Source organism: Meleagris gallopavo, chromosome 1, assembly GCF_905368555.1.
Source record: "Meleagris gallopavo chromosome 1, MGAL_WU_HG_1.1, whole genome shotgun sequence".
NCBI classification, from domain to species: domain Eukaryota; kingdom Metazoa; phylum Chordata; class Aves; order Galliformes; family Phasianidae; genus Meleagris; species Meleagris gallopavo.
The window spans coordinates 119,813,550-119,830,288 of NC_139404.1; the positions used below are offsets into that span (position 1 = coordinate 119,813,550).

Here is a 16,739-nt window from a genome sequence, read left to right on the forward strand (position 1 = left end):
CAGAAACATGATCAGATCATAATTTGCCCTTCATTTTGATTTGAAAATGATAGATGTCAGTCTGCACTTCATTTTTTGTGTGGACCTTTAACATTTTAATAAATCTATCTCCATAATGCTTTTTTCCTTTGTTTCCTCTTTTCTTCGTTTGGGGTGTATGCATGTGAGATCTGAGTAATCTTGTCAGAAGTTCTTTAGAATATTGTGAGGAAGGCATCTTCTATGTAAGTGTTGTGTGTGCATTCAGTTTGTTTTGCAAACTGAAATGCTATGAACAGTTACTAGTATGATGAATTAGTACAAGTTGAGTTCCTGCTTTTTCTGGTAGATATTCAATACGCTCTCTCATATGAATTCCAGTACTATTAAACAATATCTACTTCACACAGCTTTCTATGGAGTTGATTATTTGTTGATATAAGCAATTGCTATAAAACTGTTAAGGGTGTATTAACATTGTACTGAACTGATACTTAATAGTTCTATTAAGGATATGATTATTATCTCTGTATGCTGAACCGAGTATTTTCCAGAAATAGTTCTCTATCACTTTTCTGTAGAAGCAGTGCATCATGGTGATATGAAAATTTTAGCTCTGCTGAATAAGCCATAGTTGTTTTCAGGAGCTTTGTCACATGCATTCAGTCAATAAACAGGAAATTCAAAGAACAACTGACCAAGATTTCTCGACAGTAAGGAATATTTTATCTTCAGAATTCAGCGCCCCTTTTAAATGGGCACATAAACCTCCATTTTAATAGAACGTGTTTTCTAATCCTCTCAGACTGCTGGAAAGAGCAAAGCTAAATGTTTGAACCTTGTGGTAGCAAGGAAGAAATTCCATTTTACTCTGGTATCTGAAATGGTGTCATGTTGCAGTACTACTATCCTGCACTAAAACTCACACAACCTGTGGAGATGTTTTTAGAGCTCCACAGAATAGTAGATGAAAAAAGTATGGATGCCCCCAGGAGGGATCCCATGGAGTTCAGTTTAAGTTCTGATTTTTGTGTGTCTGTCTGTGTGCATTTCGAATGTTAGGTGTGTTGCTGGTGTGTATGGGAGCTCCACTTTCTATTGCCAGTCTGAGAAGAGTAGTGCTGGCTATCAAGATACGTTGGATGTGTAATGTTGTAATCTTATATTGAAAGTCTGATTTGAAATGGCGGAAAGAAGATTTCTCAAAATAAACTTGTTGACTGTAGGCCTTCTCAGACCAAGTACATTTGATTAATGTATGGATTAATGTGAAAATGTTCAAATTATTGCACCTCTCATTACCACATGAAAATGACAGGGTTATCGCATACAACTTGGCAAGTAATTGTGGCAGCTGTTAGAGGAGGAAATGCCATTACATTAATGAATTAAGTTGTTTACATTAAAGCGTGATAGATAAATAGAATGCAGCTTTTATCTTCTTCTATGGAGCATATCTTACTTGGATACCAATGTTAGTAACACTATGTGAAACGGTCACTGGATTAAATATATGTTAATTTGATATCATCCTGTGCTATTATGTTCTCAGATCTGTTAAGGTTGCGCTAATTAACTGATTTTAAGTTCTCATCAAGCACAGGTCAACCTTCCTAAGTAACTATAGAGCTTATTCTCTAAGGTATTTATATCCTTTAGCTTGTTAAGAAATGAAATATAAACTAATGCACTTTTTTAATGCATCGTCTTGGAACCCTTGAACATATGTTCTTTATTGATGCATTTGTTTGCTCAACAGCGAACTGTTAGTAGGACCTAATAAAATTGTATTAATGAGTAACTATAGCTGAAGTAAATCTAAGTTAACTAACTGAATTTATTTTTGCATACAGTGCAGAGTATTTTTCTAACTTTTGTTTTGAATGGAAATAAGCTGTAAATAGTTTGTTTTTGTTTTTAAAGTAGATGGTATTACATTTTCTTGCTTGATTTTGTGTTTGTAGAGCCAGAATGAAGACTGGGGAGGTTTGTCTGAGGATATCTTATGATTAAGAGCAATCTAAGACATTAGCCCTTTTGACCCCCATCTAGACGATTGGTAACTACGAAGTTTACCATTTTGGTGGCATGGATTAAATGGGTGCTATGCAAAGACTGTTGCACGTGTAATTAAATCCTTGCAAGGGTAAACAAAAATGGGTGATGGGCTTAACCTTCTGCAACACTTGCATGATGGTCTTTGAAGAGTGCTTTGAGTGTTCCCTGTTTATTTTCCTTTTTTGTACTAACTGCATCAACTCGAAGCGTCTGACTTCTACTAGCTTTCTTTTGGTGTTGATAATTAATGGGATAATGCAAGTTAGTGAAATGGATACCAAAACTAATAACTAAACTGAGTTTGGCTTTATATACTTACAATCAACCCATGCAAACGTGTCTTTACTGGAAAATGAGCTGTTTACATCTGCTGTGCAAAGAAAGTAGGCCCTAAAAAGACTGGGTGCTGCTGCAGTTGACTATATATCAAGTGCCGGATGCTGCATGACAAAACAAAGCTTATTTGCATATATAGTGCATTGCAACATATTTTTGTCCAAAGCAAAAGTGGAATACATTGTGGCAGTCCTACTAATAAAGGTAAGATTTTATCTTAAATAAGGCAAGTTTCAAACACATGAAAATGATTTGCTGGAGGAAAACTTAATTAGTTTGCTGCTTCTTTGATACCATGATGTACAAGTAGTTCAGTAAACAATTTGGTTTTTGTAATGTGGAACTGTAGGAATAGGTACAGTTTCATGTGCAGCTTTATAGATACAAGGGTTTAGTTTACAGACCAGAGAAAATTACCATAATTGACAAATATTTTTGTAACATGTTCAAAATCAAATTCACTGTTGTATAGATAGCTTTGTCATTTAAAAGTTACTTAGTATATACTGTAGTTGATCAGTGTTGGGGAATGGGGAGTAACTAATATGATAGCATATTAAATCTGTGGAATTAGAGCAGCCAGCAAGAGTCACTTGTTCAAAATAGAATTACTTACATGTGTCTGGACATAATCTAAAACTAGCAGAAAACCTAAATGATAAAAATTGATTTCTTCCCACATCTCTCTGTACAACTATTGTTTTCCCTCTCCTTCATGGTAACAAGTTTATACGTAAGGGGTGATTTTCATGGTGAGGTTAGTATTGATTGTGCAAATGTATAAATTTCTGACTAGAACTTTAAAAGAGTATGCGTAAGTTGGTTTAGACCTATGCTAAGCATAGAGCTTTTACTTAAGAGTGCTAATCTATTTTGTTGACTTAGACTGCCCAGAGACTAATTCTGGAACATGCAAGCTCAAGCTTGTGGAATGCTGGGAGACTTGAGTTTTATCTACAGAATATGTCCTGGATGGATTCTGTGTACGGGCATGGTTTTATCTGTTCAGATGTGCTTTGTCCCTATTGATTTAAACAGTATTCTTAGCACTTTCTCGTGGAATGCTTCTTCCTGACCTATACTTTTTCCTGAAAGAAGCAAAGCAGTAATCACTGTGTACTGAGCATGATTTCTACCTTAATGACTCTACAGTTGGGCAAATGGGAACTGTGCCTGCTCTGTTGAGTGGAGAAGTGAACCGGTAGACGAATGCAGATAATGAGAGGAATAGTTTGGATGCTGGAAGTTACTACTGCTTGTGTATTCAGCTGAGAGTGCTCAGCAGTAAAGAAAAATACCCTGAGATAAAGAAGGTTGGCTGTGGGCAAGAGAGCCTTCGATTCATAAAGCTTCTGTGCATGGATTATCCTTATACTTAATTAAGAGGTTATACAGGTTCAGTTTACTTAATCTGTATTACTCTGTCCAGCATAAGCACACACTAAAAGAGTAGAACTTGGGTTTTTGAGAGTTATTTCAGAAAGATTTCCTAGGGTTCTGAATTCTGCCCATGCTAAGTTATTGCAAGTGTGGTAAGACATTCAGAAATAGTCTATTCCGTACAGACTTTGGCTAAATTTTACCATTTTGTAACAATGGTCTGTGTATCTGTGCTGTAAAAGGCCAGTGTTCCCCAGATGTTTTGTCTTGACTCCTGTCTCCTGTGCACTCTGAAGTCAGTGTAGTTAAGTTCTAATTTACTTTTTACTGCAGCCCTGTTATTGGCTGGAGTCACGGGAGTGCATTAAGGAGCTTCAGCAGCAGTGGACTTGGAGTTTTCAGCTGTTCTTTCTCTGTCTATTTCTTATATGCCCAATAAACTATTTTCATGGCCATACTATAACTGGATTTCAGATCAAACTGATTCTACTGAAATTGTTCATTTATGAAAACATAGCAGCTTTTGTTTTCCTTGTTAACAAATTAGCCCTGCAAACATTTGTTTGAAGAACTGTAAGAGAGAAGAGTGCTGCAGTAGCAATAAGGAGTGGAACTGCTTAAGTGCTGTTACCAAGGAATCTGGGTGATACGGGGTATGACATGTCTCTTACGATAATGTATTCTGGTCATCCCTTCAGAAATTCAGCCCAGCAGTTTAAGAAATGCTTTCCTTAAGCAAAGGGGAATAAGTAATGTAAGCCTCTAGCTGCAGTGCAGGACTGGAAGAAAATGGAAGAAAACACTAATGAATCCTAATGTGTGAAGTGTGGCAACCTGCCAAACATGCAGATACTGGTAGAGGAAAACTCAGTGACTTGTTAGAACTTTGGCTTCAGTACAGAGCATTCAGCATTAGTGTTTGCTTAAAACATCTGTTCCTGTGTTGGGGTAGCAGAGCCTCCAGTGGAGTTTAGAATCGTCCTTCCTTAAAGATTAAACTGTTAATTCTTTGTAGCTCGCTTTGTAGCAGCCGATTGGCAGAGATAATGCACTGCCTCCCAGAGCGATTATCACCTCTGATCCAGCAGATCAGAAATAGCAAGTAAGGAGCGGGAGGCAGCCAGCCTTATCCAGTTACAGTTCATGAAGTTTCCGTGGGTATTTTTACTCCTGCTTTTAAGAGGGAGGCAGACAGGTCACTGCTGATCTGATGTTGTATCCTCTGTCTGTTGAGGTAATGTTTTGGGCGCAAATAGTGTGCGTATGACAATGTTTTCCTGAGAGAGACTTGCATGATGACAGCTGCTTCAAACAGTGTTGTAATGACTAATTTGTGTCAGTTGTGAATGCTTTTTGTTTAGATCCTCTTTGTATAGGAAATTGCAGGCGAGATCTTGACTTGGAGTTGGCAGCGGTGTAGGATTGTACTTTGTTTTTCAACAGTATCATAGGTGATAGTTGAACACTTGCAAGATACCATGGGTTTTTCTAGGCTCCCTGTGGAAACGCTTTACTCACAAAGGAGAGCAGGCCTTTCCCAATAACTATGTGATTGCAGCTTCTGAATACTTAACTAAGCAAAGGTTGGGATACAGATGCTCAATTATTTTGAAATCCTTGAAACTTCAAGTGAACAATAGCAATTTTCTAAATTTCTTCTCATTAGAAATATTTCTTAATAAAGACTCAGAAAGAGAGTATAAAAGTAGTTGCTAAACAAGTGCTTGTTAGTGTTAATCTTTTCCTACTCTAAGAGCTTTGTGTTTTTAAACAGAATAATTCCCAAACTGCAATGCATTCCATGATGCATTTTTTTTATTGTTCTTCTTTTAGATGCTAGGAGAGGGGGAAAAAAAAAACAAAAACAAAAAACCAAAACAACAAATCACCAAGTCTTTATCAAAAGATAACTGCTATATTATTTTGCCTGTGTTAGCATGGCTTACCTTATTGGATTTGTGCTGTTTTTGATTGGAAAAAGGCTGAAAGTAAAACTTACACAAACTTTACCTGACAAAGGAAGCATGCCAAGTATTTGTGAAGTCTGTTTCACTGTGTGTTCACACAGTAAACTGTCTGCAGTGCAAAACACCGAGCTTGAGGAAGCTTGGTTTAAGCATAAATTGTTTCTTGTTTCTTTATTGCCTAAAGGAAAGAGTGTTTTCTTGTCCACTGCAGACATAAAATAACTTGTGGCTAGAAAATAAATTTGAATAGAAGTTAGAAAAAATTTCAGTGATGATAATAATGAAACGTTGGAGTAGATTGCCTGGAGGACATTAAAAAGTTTCCATTGCTGAATGCCTTTAACAGATTAAATACCTCTACGTAATGTTACAGGTGTGCTGTTTGGAGGGCTGGATTAAGTAAAGTCCCTTCTAATTTTATTATGCCTAATATTTTTAATCACACTTAGTCATGACAAAATTGGTTGAGAAAAATGTCAGTAGAATTGGGCTAGAACTAGCTAGCTAGTTCTGTGACTGAAATACTACAATTTTTCTAATTTAAAAGTCTCTGAGAACTGAAAATTTCAGAGTTCTGACTGACTTTTAAAGCGGCTTGCAAATGCAAATATCTTTTTGAAAAGGGTAGTAATTAGAATCTCAAAACTGTGTTTAAGTCAAATAAGCAGTGTACATTCAAATTTTTGAAATAAGTGATGAATGTTTTAGAGGTAGTATTTTGTGCTAGTTTTACATTGTATTGTGTTGTAAGAACCTCTTCTGTGGCTGCTAGATAGACTTAGAAAGTCATTAGAACAGATTGCTACCTGGATCTAAGGACATTCTTCAGAGGTTCAGGTGTAGCCTGAGGTCTGTGCAGTCCCATACAAGGAAGGCAATGTAACCTAGATGCTGGTTACAGAAGTTGACATCTGTCCTTTGTTCCCACAAGTGGGTTTTCCGGTATTCAGACCTTCACTTCTCTGGAGGCTGTATGGCAGGGAATGCTGCGGTAAATTTAACAGATCATAGCTGTGAAGCATGTGGGAATTTCCTCCTAGTATCTAATCTTAATCTCCCATCTTTTAGTTTAAAGCCATCAGCCTTCATCCTATTACTACATTCCCTGGTGGAGTACCTCTCCAGATTTCCTGTATGTCCCATGCAGGTACTGGAAGGATGCGGTGAGGTCTTTCCAGATCCTTCTTTTCTCCAGGCTGAGCAACCCCAGCTTCCACAGCCTTTCCTACTCCAGCACTCTGTCTTTGTGGCCTCCTCTGGACCTGATCCAGCAGCTCCACATCCTTCCTGTGCTGGGGAGCCCTGATGCTGGTTGCAGTACTCATGATGGGGCCTCATGAGGGCAGAGTAGACAGTAACAATCCCCTGTCTTTTGACGCAGCCCAGGATGCAGTTGGCTTTCTGGGCTGCAAGTGCACAGTGCTGGCTGTGTCAAGCTTTTCTCTGACTAGAAATAGTTGGTCAATTTTATTTTTCCTTTTTGTTGTTTATCAGGCTGCCACAGCACCAGTCTGCCTCTGCAGTAATGTCCTCAGTGGGATACAGAGGTCTCACTAAAACTGCGGTATTTTCTGTTTCTCAGGTTTGCAGTTACCTTTTCGTTTCTCAGTTGCTGTTGTCTTCCATTTCATCTTTCAGATTTACCTCTGCAACGTCAGTTTATTGCTAGACTAGTTGCAGGTGGTGTTCACATGTTCCATAGGCTAAAAAGCTGGCAGGAGTGAAATGGCCATTTTCTTCCTGTTGTTATCTAACAATCTATCTTGCCTTATCAGTAGATGTAAATTTCTATCAAGATGGGACACTAATCCTCTAGGAGTAATTTGAGTCAGTCATCTAATTTTGTGTACTGGGGTTTTCACATCAAAGAGATTTCATTCTTTAAGCTATAAACAATTGAAAATAGGAATTGGGTGGAGAACAGCTGGGGGGTGCACGAAGGAGGAGGAATAGTCAAGATAAACTTGTGCAGTAGTTTGCAAAGTACTGAAACTGAAAAGTAACCAAGTGAATAAACAAAAAGGAAAGGAACACTTCCACGTCTTTGTTGTTGTCCGCGTAGAACAGATTGCAGGTAAAATCTGAAAATACAAAACTGTAACAATTTGACATTTTAGATTGCTACAGTATGCCTGGATTTCATTTGTCTTCGTGAAGCCACGTCATGCTAACAGCGTGAGGAAAGCAGAAGTTCTCCAAAATAATCTTTAGGAATGTTTTATCTGTGGAGACTTCATCAGTTCAGATGTTATTCCAGTGGCTCAAAGCTCCTACACTTTGGGGCTAGTACTGTATACTGTCAGTTTGAAGTTTTCTTTTTCAGTTAAAAATATGCCTAAATTCTCTTGCATTTCGATTTTTACTGTAAACTGGCACTTCTCTTTAGTAAGAGGTTTTGAGAGTTGAAATTCCATTTGTAATTCACTGCTGTATACAGACAGATTTCTACCCCAAATCACAGGAGACTTCATATAATTTGTTTGTAGCTGTCATTTGAGAACTGCTGGATTTGTAGATGGCTTGTTTATAATGATTTTAAATAGCTAGTGTGAAATAATGTTCAGGTTACTGATACTGAAAAAGCAGTGTAAATCCTGTGTATATTTTTCTTTGGGGGGAAGGGGATTTCTAATTGGAGATAACTTCAAAACATTTGAACTCGTATGTTTTGTGGATCAACTGAGATGACAATATTGCTTTGAAATGTATGAGACAGAAGAAATAGCTTGAGAAGTCATGAGAACGTTCTCTTTTTTTTTTTTTTCCTGAGGCTTCTTTTATTTTCAGGGTGTGGTGCTAAATTAATTCGAAGCTTTTAATTGATAAGAATGAAAGATGGTAGCTAATACTCAGAGTGGTTTTTTCCTCCTGGGCTTAATTGGCATACCCAGAATATATGCTTCTCAATAGCTGTTGATCTTCAGATCTATGTATGAAAAATGCTGAGTATTGTGTGATTTGTAACTCATCTTTCAACAAATTGTGTACTAACTTTCATGCTGATAAAATGAGAGTTGGGGTATTAAGTTCAGCGGCATAATTAAAAAGCAGAGAACTGTGCCTGTTGTGATAGGTGTCTCAGATTCCTCCCATTTTTTAAACAGGCCATCTTGAAAAGAACAGTAGTTTTTATATCGAGTAGTCCCCCCTGCTGCATTGCGTGGTGCTCCCCACAGTTGCATTCTGGAGGCCTGTTAGCAGTTGTGTGTCTGTGAGAGGGGAATATGGTAGGTGATGTCAAGAGCTCCTGCAGTATGCTGCCCTGCCTCTGATAGCAGCCAACAGTTGGTATCTGCCAAAGGGGCTAGAATGTAGCAGATGCATAGGGTAAGCCATCTCTGGAACTCAGCTTTAAACAATGTTTGGTTGAGAAGAACCAGTGGACTTTTGTAATACAGTAATTACAATGTGAAGTTCTGTATGTTGGTGCTGCCATCATACAATTGTGGGGGAGGGGAGATAAAACCATTATTTTCCCCTTTAGGCTTGTCAAAAATACAGTATTTTATTTTTGTATAAAATGTCCTTTCATGTCAGGAATACAGGAGAGAATCTTTTTTTCCTTGCATATTTGTCTACCTTTCTGTTATGTGTAAGAATATGTACATTTCTTTTGTAGCCACGTCATGAATACTTTAATGTCCCAGTGTACTAAATGGCTTCATTCATCATGCATGCAGAATTTCAGAGGAGATAGACCTGTGCCTTACTCATGACAGAACATTATCATCAGCTTGGTGAATCCAGTCATCTTACATCTAATAGAATACCACAACCATTCTCTGCTGTTGTACTTTCCTTTTCCCCTTCTGTTTTACAGTGTTGTCTCTTCACATGTCTCATTTCAACAAAACTTGTGCTTGTCAGCATATGGTTTAACTTTTTTTATTGTGTGTAAGCTTCAATTCTTATGCTTAAAAGTTCTGTAGAATTGTATGAACTAAACATCTATATACTGCAACACCTGTACTGTAACACTACTTGACCTGTGTTCATAGAATCATGTAATATCCTTTTAAGTGAGTTTTGGTGGTATTTAAATGTACCGTTAAAATTGGAAGATATTTACAGAAAAATTAGTGAAGGAGTAGTAATATGTTGAAGTGATACGTATGTATTAAACATTGCACATAATTCCACATAGACCTTGTATCTTGAGTAAGATGCTCATAGCAGTATCCTTTTCTGAAGCTGGTACAATAGTGTGCCTTAGCCTCCAAGAGAGGGAAGATGGAATTGTTAGGGCAAAAATGACTTGTGTAAATGTGGAAATTACATTTGTATTTCAGTGTTCAAAACAATGGTGTCAGTAAACAGTTCCTGTTACTGAGGGAGACCTTAGAGGTGGTTAGGATGGGAAGGATTTTTAATACTTGAAATATGTCTCCTTCAGTTGATATTTGCAGTTTTAAATGCAGAGTACAGTATGTGTTAGCAAACTGCCACATGCATAAATACGATGAACTTCCAGTTAAAAAAGAGTGGTCAGAACGGGGAGAGCATATATTGCACCCTGTGTTTGGCTAGTAGAAGAGAATATTTTGTGACCTAAAACTAGTACTATTTTTGAAAATTCCTGAAAAGTAATTAGCAAAGAGTTGGCTACTGAGGTTGACTGTATGTAGCTAGCTCTGCATCCTATATGTGGTAATGCACTACATTTCAAATGAAAAACTGACATAAAGATGGGTTATTTAGGGGATGGGACAAAAGCTTGGGTTAGACATGCAGCATTCTGAAGTTGTAGAAGACAAGATCATAGGAGTGGTTTTCCATTTCCAAGTTTGCCTTTTTTTTTTTTTTTCCTAAGACATTAACAGTGTGTCTAAATGTCTGGTTAATGCTGCTTTAGCCTGCATTATTTCATGCCTGTTGGCTTAAAATGCTATGCATTGAGCTGTAATGAGATGCTGTTTTTCTTGTTACCTGTACACAGCTGCTTGCTTCTAAATGACTAGGTAATGAATTAGCTTTCCTGGCATGTTTGAAATAAAAGTATTGCATGCACTTTTGTCTCATGTGAATGGCTTTTTTCCTCATCTGTGTTGTGATATATTTCATACTTGCATCGTTTGCCTTGGGTGGTTCTGAGCTGCAGGTAGGGTATAATACTGCAGAATGTATTCCATAACAATTGCATAAAATGTTTGACACTTCCTAAGACAAGTAACACAGACAAAATACAATATAATCCATTTCATTTGTTTCTTAAAAGTCATAATTAATGAAATTATTCTAGCCAAACACACTAGCTTTTAGATATTACCATTGAGATAATATTGTCAGTGTGTACATAAGAGGGCATGTCTGCCTCAAGGCTAAGGCTGTAGTACTACAGCAGTAACATCTTACTGAGCTTTACCAGTGAGGAGTACCTGTGGGCAAGTAGCCAATGTCCTTGAAATACATTGCTTTACATTCATTGTCAGCTGAGGACCTTGATTTATTTGAAGAAACTTAATCTTGATTTAAGTATATGCCTGGTGAAAATTACCTGCAACTTCAACCAGGCAGCAGGGATGATAATGCTGAACTGGTTTAAAGACTGTAGCAGTGGTGTACAGTATTTCTTCATAGTTATTGGGCAACTGTTTTTGGTGTAACTGAATAAATACATTGCATCACCACTGGCTAATGGTCAACTTTCACTCTTGTTTAATCAGTTTAAAACTTGGAAATAATGCTTTATTACAAATACTTTCAAGACCTGAAATCCATGGAGTTAAATTCTGTGGGTCGTTTTCCCTTTTGTATTCTGTTGCTATAATTGGTTAAAAGTCTAGAGGTTTTTTTGGAGCAAAATTATTGGAAAGGGGAGAGGCATATCCTTTAAAATGAACGCAAAAAACAGTAAGAGAGCCTTCCCTTCAAGCTGTGTCTCCTTCAGGGAGATTTCTTTTAAAATGCACAAGTAAATCTTCAAGCCTGCCATACTGTCTGTCTTCATCAAGGTCACTGTGTTCTAAGCATATTTAAATACTGCATCAGTGAGAAAACCCTACATCCTTAATACCCTGAGTACTTTGAGACCAGATTTAAGTTGCTTTTTTTTTTTCTTGGAGTTTATTTGGAAGCCACCTCCAAGTGCTCAGCAGCAGCCTTTTCCAAGCACTGACTTACTTGCAAGTGGATTTGCTTTAATGTAGTATTGCTTTTCCTTCAATGTTAAATAGTCTTACACATTAATTGAATGTAATGGGAGTTGTGTATGTGATCATATTGTGCTACATAGTCAAAATTGGTAGAGACTAAGTTCTGGTGTTTACAAGATTTAAGGCTTTTAATTATGTATTTTACTGACAAATTATTGTTAAAAATATTTAGGAAAGAATTGAAATATAATTTGTTTGCTGCTTTAACCGCTATCTGCCTTCTTCCTGCTTCATGACATGTCTTGTTTTAGGATGCTAAAGTAAGTTTATTCATACTCTGGATATTAAAACTACTTACATTTCCGTAAAGACACAGTATCCCTTTTTATATGCTATCATATTGTTAATAATTGTTGAAATGTGCCATCTAAGATATCAAAGTACTTTTTTTCCAAGATGCTGTAGGTTTAATGAATACAAAACCGATGATAACTCTTTGGAATTGTGTATGAAACTTGCTCTGACTATAAACAAAGCTTTCTAAGACTAGAATTAGCCTAAAATTTTGTATTCTACCTGGTGTAGAATTATTCAATTTCAATCCTGCCAATTCCTCCACCCTGGTCAGTTTATTGGCACCAGCTGTACCAAGGTACCTTGACTTGGTTTTATATAAATGAAGCATGAGGCCAGCATAAAGTCTTTGCTCTTTATAAAGAGCTTGAGGGATACTGTATCTAAGTAGCATTGGTCATTTCATTTGTCTGTTTATTCATTCTTCCCTAGCAAAGACCCATGAAACAATTTACCACAAACATAACTGACAAACTCCATTGCAGGATGCTTCTCCATCCTTCCCCCAGTTCATATCTCTATTACTGGGCTGTGATTTGATCCCTGCTGGTGCATCTGAATTGCTTCTTTTTATTATGCTTCAGGGCAATAAAATCTGCCAGCTATTCCTGTGAACCATGACAATCTAATTAGCAGCACTTTGAAAAGTGCAGCTAATGCCATGTTTGCAAACCACAGTGCTTTTATACTTCCATGTCTTTCAACTTCTCTTTTTTAATTAAGCATCTTTCATACTAACTCTCATGTATGGTACTGTTCAGTAGATGTGCAGGATCCATTCACCACTGTCTCAAATTTTCCCTCCATAGGAAGCAGAGACCCCACGTAGTGTACTTGAAGAAATTGGATTGACATAAGTCTTCACTTCAGCTGATGACATCTCAGTGTTTCATACTGTAAATGTTCACTGCCTTCATTGTAATGTTTAGCTAATGGTGTAAGATGCTGTTTGTCAGTATTACTGTTTTGCTAAGCTGCTTCATTCAGGCCTACAGGGGAAATACTCCTTTGAAAAGGGAACAAGAAATTAAAGGCCAAAACTCATAAATGAAAGGGAATTTGATTTAAATTGACTCAGTGTCTCTTCTCACTGCATTTATAGAAAAAAATTGCATTTAATTTCAATAAGTGTACTGTTTTTATAAGCAAATGACTTCAGGAAATAAATGTATCGTTGACATAACATATCTAAATGAAAAGAATACATGGACACCTTCAAGTATGAAATGTTGTAGAAATTGTTTATGCAACCAAAGACTTTTTGTTCATCTGCATTTTTAGTCAATAGTTGCCATAATTCTGCTTTTATTCAGTTAATGCGTTACAATTGGAAATAACTGTTTACTTCTGAATTTGCCATTATACCAAAGAATCCTGTTAGGATCTGCATATCCAACTGGTTAAAACTGTTAAGGCGGCATTGCTTTTTGCAAGACAACTGCAAACTGATCATTTACTAGCAGTGAAAGTGTATTTACCTGTAATTAACTTGATGAAAACTGTGCAAGTTACTATATTAAAAAGGGAATGCATGTAGGTTAAAAAAAAAAAGAAAAAAAATATCAAAATGGGGAACTATTTTTAAACCAGTACTGGCTTGCTCTGAACATAGACACAAAAGAAGGGATGTAGCCTTTTTGATTGTATAGAGAGGTACGTAATGAAAATAGGATACTTTTGAACATGGGAGCTTTACAAAAGGGAGTTTTTATGATTTTCTTTTGAACTCTACAAATTAATTTGTATTTATTCGTGTTTTGTAGTTACGCTTTAATGGGTGTATGAGCACCTTTAAGAAAAAGCATCAGCTTAATTTTGACTACTTTTCTTACTTACTCCTTTCACATATGGCACATCCCATAAATACTGTGCAGTAGAACCAACTAATTTGCAGTGAGAATTTTGTACACTACATTCACTGCAAATTGGGTAAAGTGAAATGAAGTAGTAGTTCAACATTTTTTGCAGACTCTCAGAAGTCGTACACTAGAACTGTTTCACTTGAAGAAATTTGTTTGATGTATGCTTTTGAGTTCTGAGAAGGTAGTGGCACACTTTGGAGTAGCAGTGCTACTGTGCGTGTGCGTGGTCCCTGAGAATGTTCAGCTTGCTTTCTTTCTCCTCCCATCCCAGGAACTTCGCTGTAGAATTCAAGTAAGTAGCGCCATGTACGTTTTCACAACACTTAGCTTTGGCATTGTTGCTGGAAGCAGTCGTGTGGTGCTAGCACAAGCAGTTACACAGCCAGCTGTGGCTCAATCTGATCTAGACTAAATGTAACCCACCAGCAAAAGGCTGGCACTGATGCTCATTCCCTGATCCAGATCCCAGTAGCGGTGCTGGTGGCAGCAAAGGAGCTGACCAGAGCAGAGGTGGGCTGGGTCTGGGGCTGCAGCTTCAGTAGCTGTGCCAGAGTGGAGCCTGAGAACCTGCAGCATGCAAATTTGTCCGTTTAAGCCATTTCTGGGATTTAAATATACCAGATTACTCGAGACCATGTTTAAGGGAAGCCACACAAAAGCAGCCGTTAGCGTTTTCCCGGTGCACAAGGGCAGGGATAGATGAGGTTCAAGTGGTGTTAGAATGAGCCTTGGTGTGAGACTGAAGTTGTGAAATTACCTTAAGTCAAACCTGAAGCGATTTCCTATGTATTAAACATTTTTGAAGTTTACACTGTCACTTGTATGTGCTTGGCTGGGTTAAGCTTTGTTGTGATTGTGACAAATAAACTGTTTGACCTTTGTTGTACTGTCCCATTGGTTTAGTTGTAATAAATGTCCATTTTTACACCGTTGCTTTGTTCTTATATGTAATTAGTTCTGATTTTCTGCAGAGGAGGGGAGAAAAAAAAGGCTACTCATTGCTAGTTTTAAAAAAAAAGGGGAATTTTATTACAGTGCTTAACTTGCTCTTGAGCACTTTATTAAAAAATGTGCGAGAATACTGTGTCCAAGATTAGTTATTTACATCCATTTAAATTCTACAGAAAGCAATAAATTAGCGAGTTCTTTGGAAGGCTTATCACATTAAACATGGAATTTATTAGAAAGGATGGTAAAGTGATGCTGTAGTCCCATTTCATTTGAAATTAAACCACATATTGATTGAGAGGGGGTTCTAGATGATGATGATACAGTCTTGCTAGTCAGCTCCTGAAATGGAATTATGAACATGGTCGTGCAGCGTTCACAATCTTACAATCCTCATTTCAGCCCCAAATTTCTCTTAGCTAATCTGCTTTCCAGCTTTCTAGAAGAAGTGAACTCCTTGATGTTACCAGCAAAAGCATAGGGAAAGCTTAGTACCTTAGGGCATTCCTTCATCAAATGTGAAAGTAAAATTTTGTTTCTTGAATTTCCTGTCTTACCAGGAGACAAAGAAAAAGAGAAGCGAAAAGCATCTGTTAGAATTTCTAGATTGCTTAGGTAAAGGATTGTTGGCTTGAGTGTCTTCAGTGTAATCGTGGAATCTTTGTTGAAGAGACCTTCCCTAACTGTCTGCTGTTCCCTTTGAGTCAACACCGTAATGATGGTCATGCAGTGGCTGCCTTTGTCAACTTAGTATGTTCATGGGCTGTGCCTGTGCAGCTTGCCTTCCAATCAGTCTCGTAGTTTTCTGAACTGTAATTTGTCAGTTACCTTTTATTTATTTATTTACGTATCAGTGACAGATGCTGCACTCAGCTGATGCATCAGAGCTGAATAAAAGGATGGATGGAATAATAGGGAGTTATTTTAATTACAGCAAGCTTACAGTGAAAGCAAAATCAGTGGCACTCTTTATAAGTGTAATTTACTTTCCTATTTCATTTAATTTTTTGACTAGCATAGACTTGCACATTTTGTAAAAGGTGCTGATTCAGGGCAGGAAGTAAGAGCATCTCTGAGCAGGCTCTTGCATTTCTTCCAAAAGCCATTACTTTGTGCATCCCAAGAATGCTGCTACTGGTACAGGTATATAAATACACTCAGTGTGGTAATGCGCAGCTGAATCTGAGAAAGACTTCCTGCTGAAGGATGTAATGCCGAAGAAGTTACTTAGAATACATTTCAGACCTTCTGTTTCCATCAGCAAGGGAAAGACCTTCATCTGTGCTTGTTGCCTCTTCATGAAAGTGGATGCCTTGCGTCTAGCATACGAGTGTGGGCAAGTCCTCCTGGCACCCCTGTGATAATGGCTACTCAGCAAGCATGGCAACCGTGCTGGGAAGGGAAAAGACTTCAAAGCAGTCACCAGCACAAACCTAAAGGCATGCTGCCTTCCCAGGTGCCTTTGTGCCACTAAGTATTCGTACTGCTGGTGCTTAAGGTAGCTCCTGCCCTCTCTTAGCAGCACTCTCTCCTGTTGCAGGACACCAGCTGTCTTACTGTCTTGAAACATTTTGGGTAAACACCTGCTTTACACGATTTTTATGAAGTAGCTGAACTTCAAGATTCAAGTTCCTGCTCAGATACCTTACTCCTCTCCACAGGAGAATGGTCAGAGCAGCGCCTGTTACCTATCCTGACCTCCACAGCTGGCTGGACCTGGCAGGAGGGCCCCGCTGCTGCTCTAACCCCCTTCATGCAGTCCT

The 16,739-nt window shown here is 37.8% G+C and overlaps 1 protein-coding gene across 8 annotated transcripts in view; it reads left to right on the forward strand.

The window, feature by feature from the left end:
- Positions 1–14,960, forward strand: part of AP1S2 (adaptor related protein complex 1 subunit sigma 2) — a 33,135-nt gene extending 18,175 nt beyond the window's left edge. For 4 of the 8 annotated variants that reach the window (XM_085211648.1, XM_085211655.1, XM_085211631.1 and 1 more), the window contains one exon: positions 12,976–14,960. Coding sequence is in view for 4 of the 8 variants with exons in the window: in XM_085211664.1 (XP_085067790.1) it covers positions 12,976–13,023 (48 nt within the window). In the remaining 4 variants the exon portion in view is untranslated. Of the gene's footprint in view, positions 1–1,943; positions 2,039–9,339; positions 10,728–12,975 lie in introns of those variants that run through there. The other 4 variants (XM_085211642.1, XM_085211690.1, XM_085211674.1 and 1 more) reach the window with 3 other exon arrangements.
- The last annotated feature ends 1,779 nt before the right edge of the window (positions 14,961–16,739 follow it).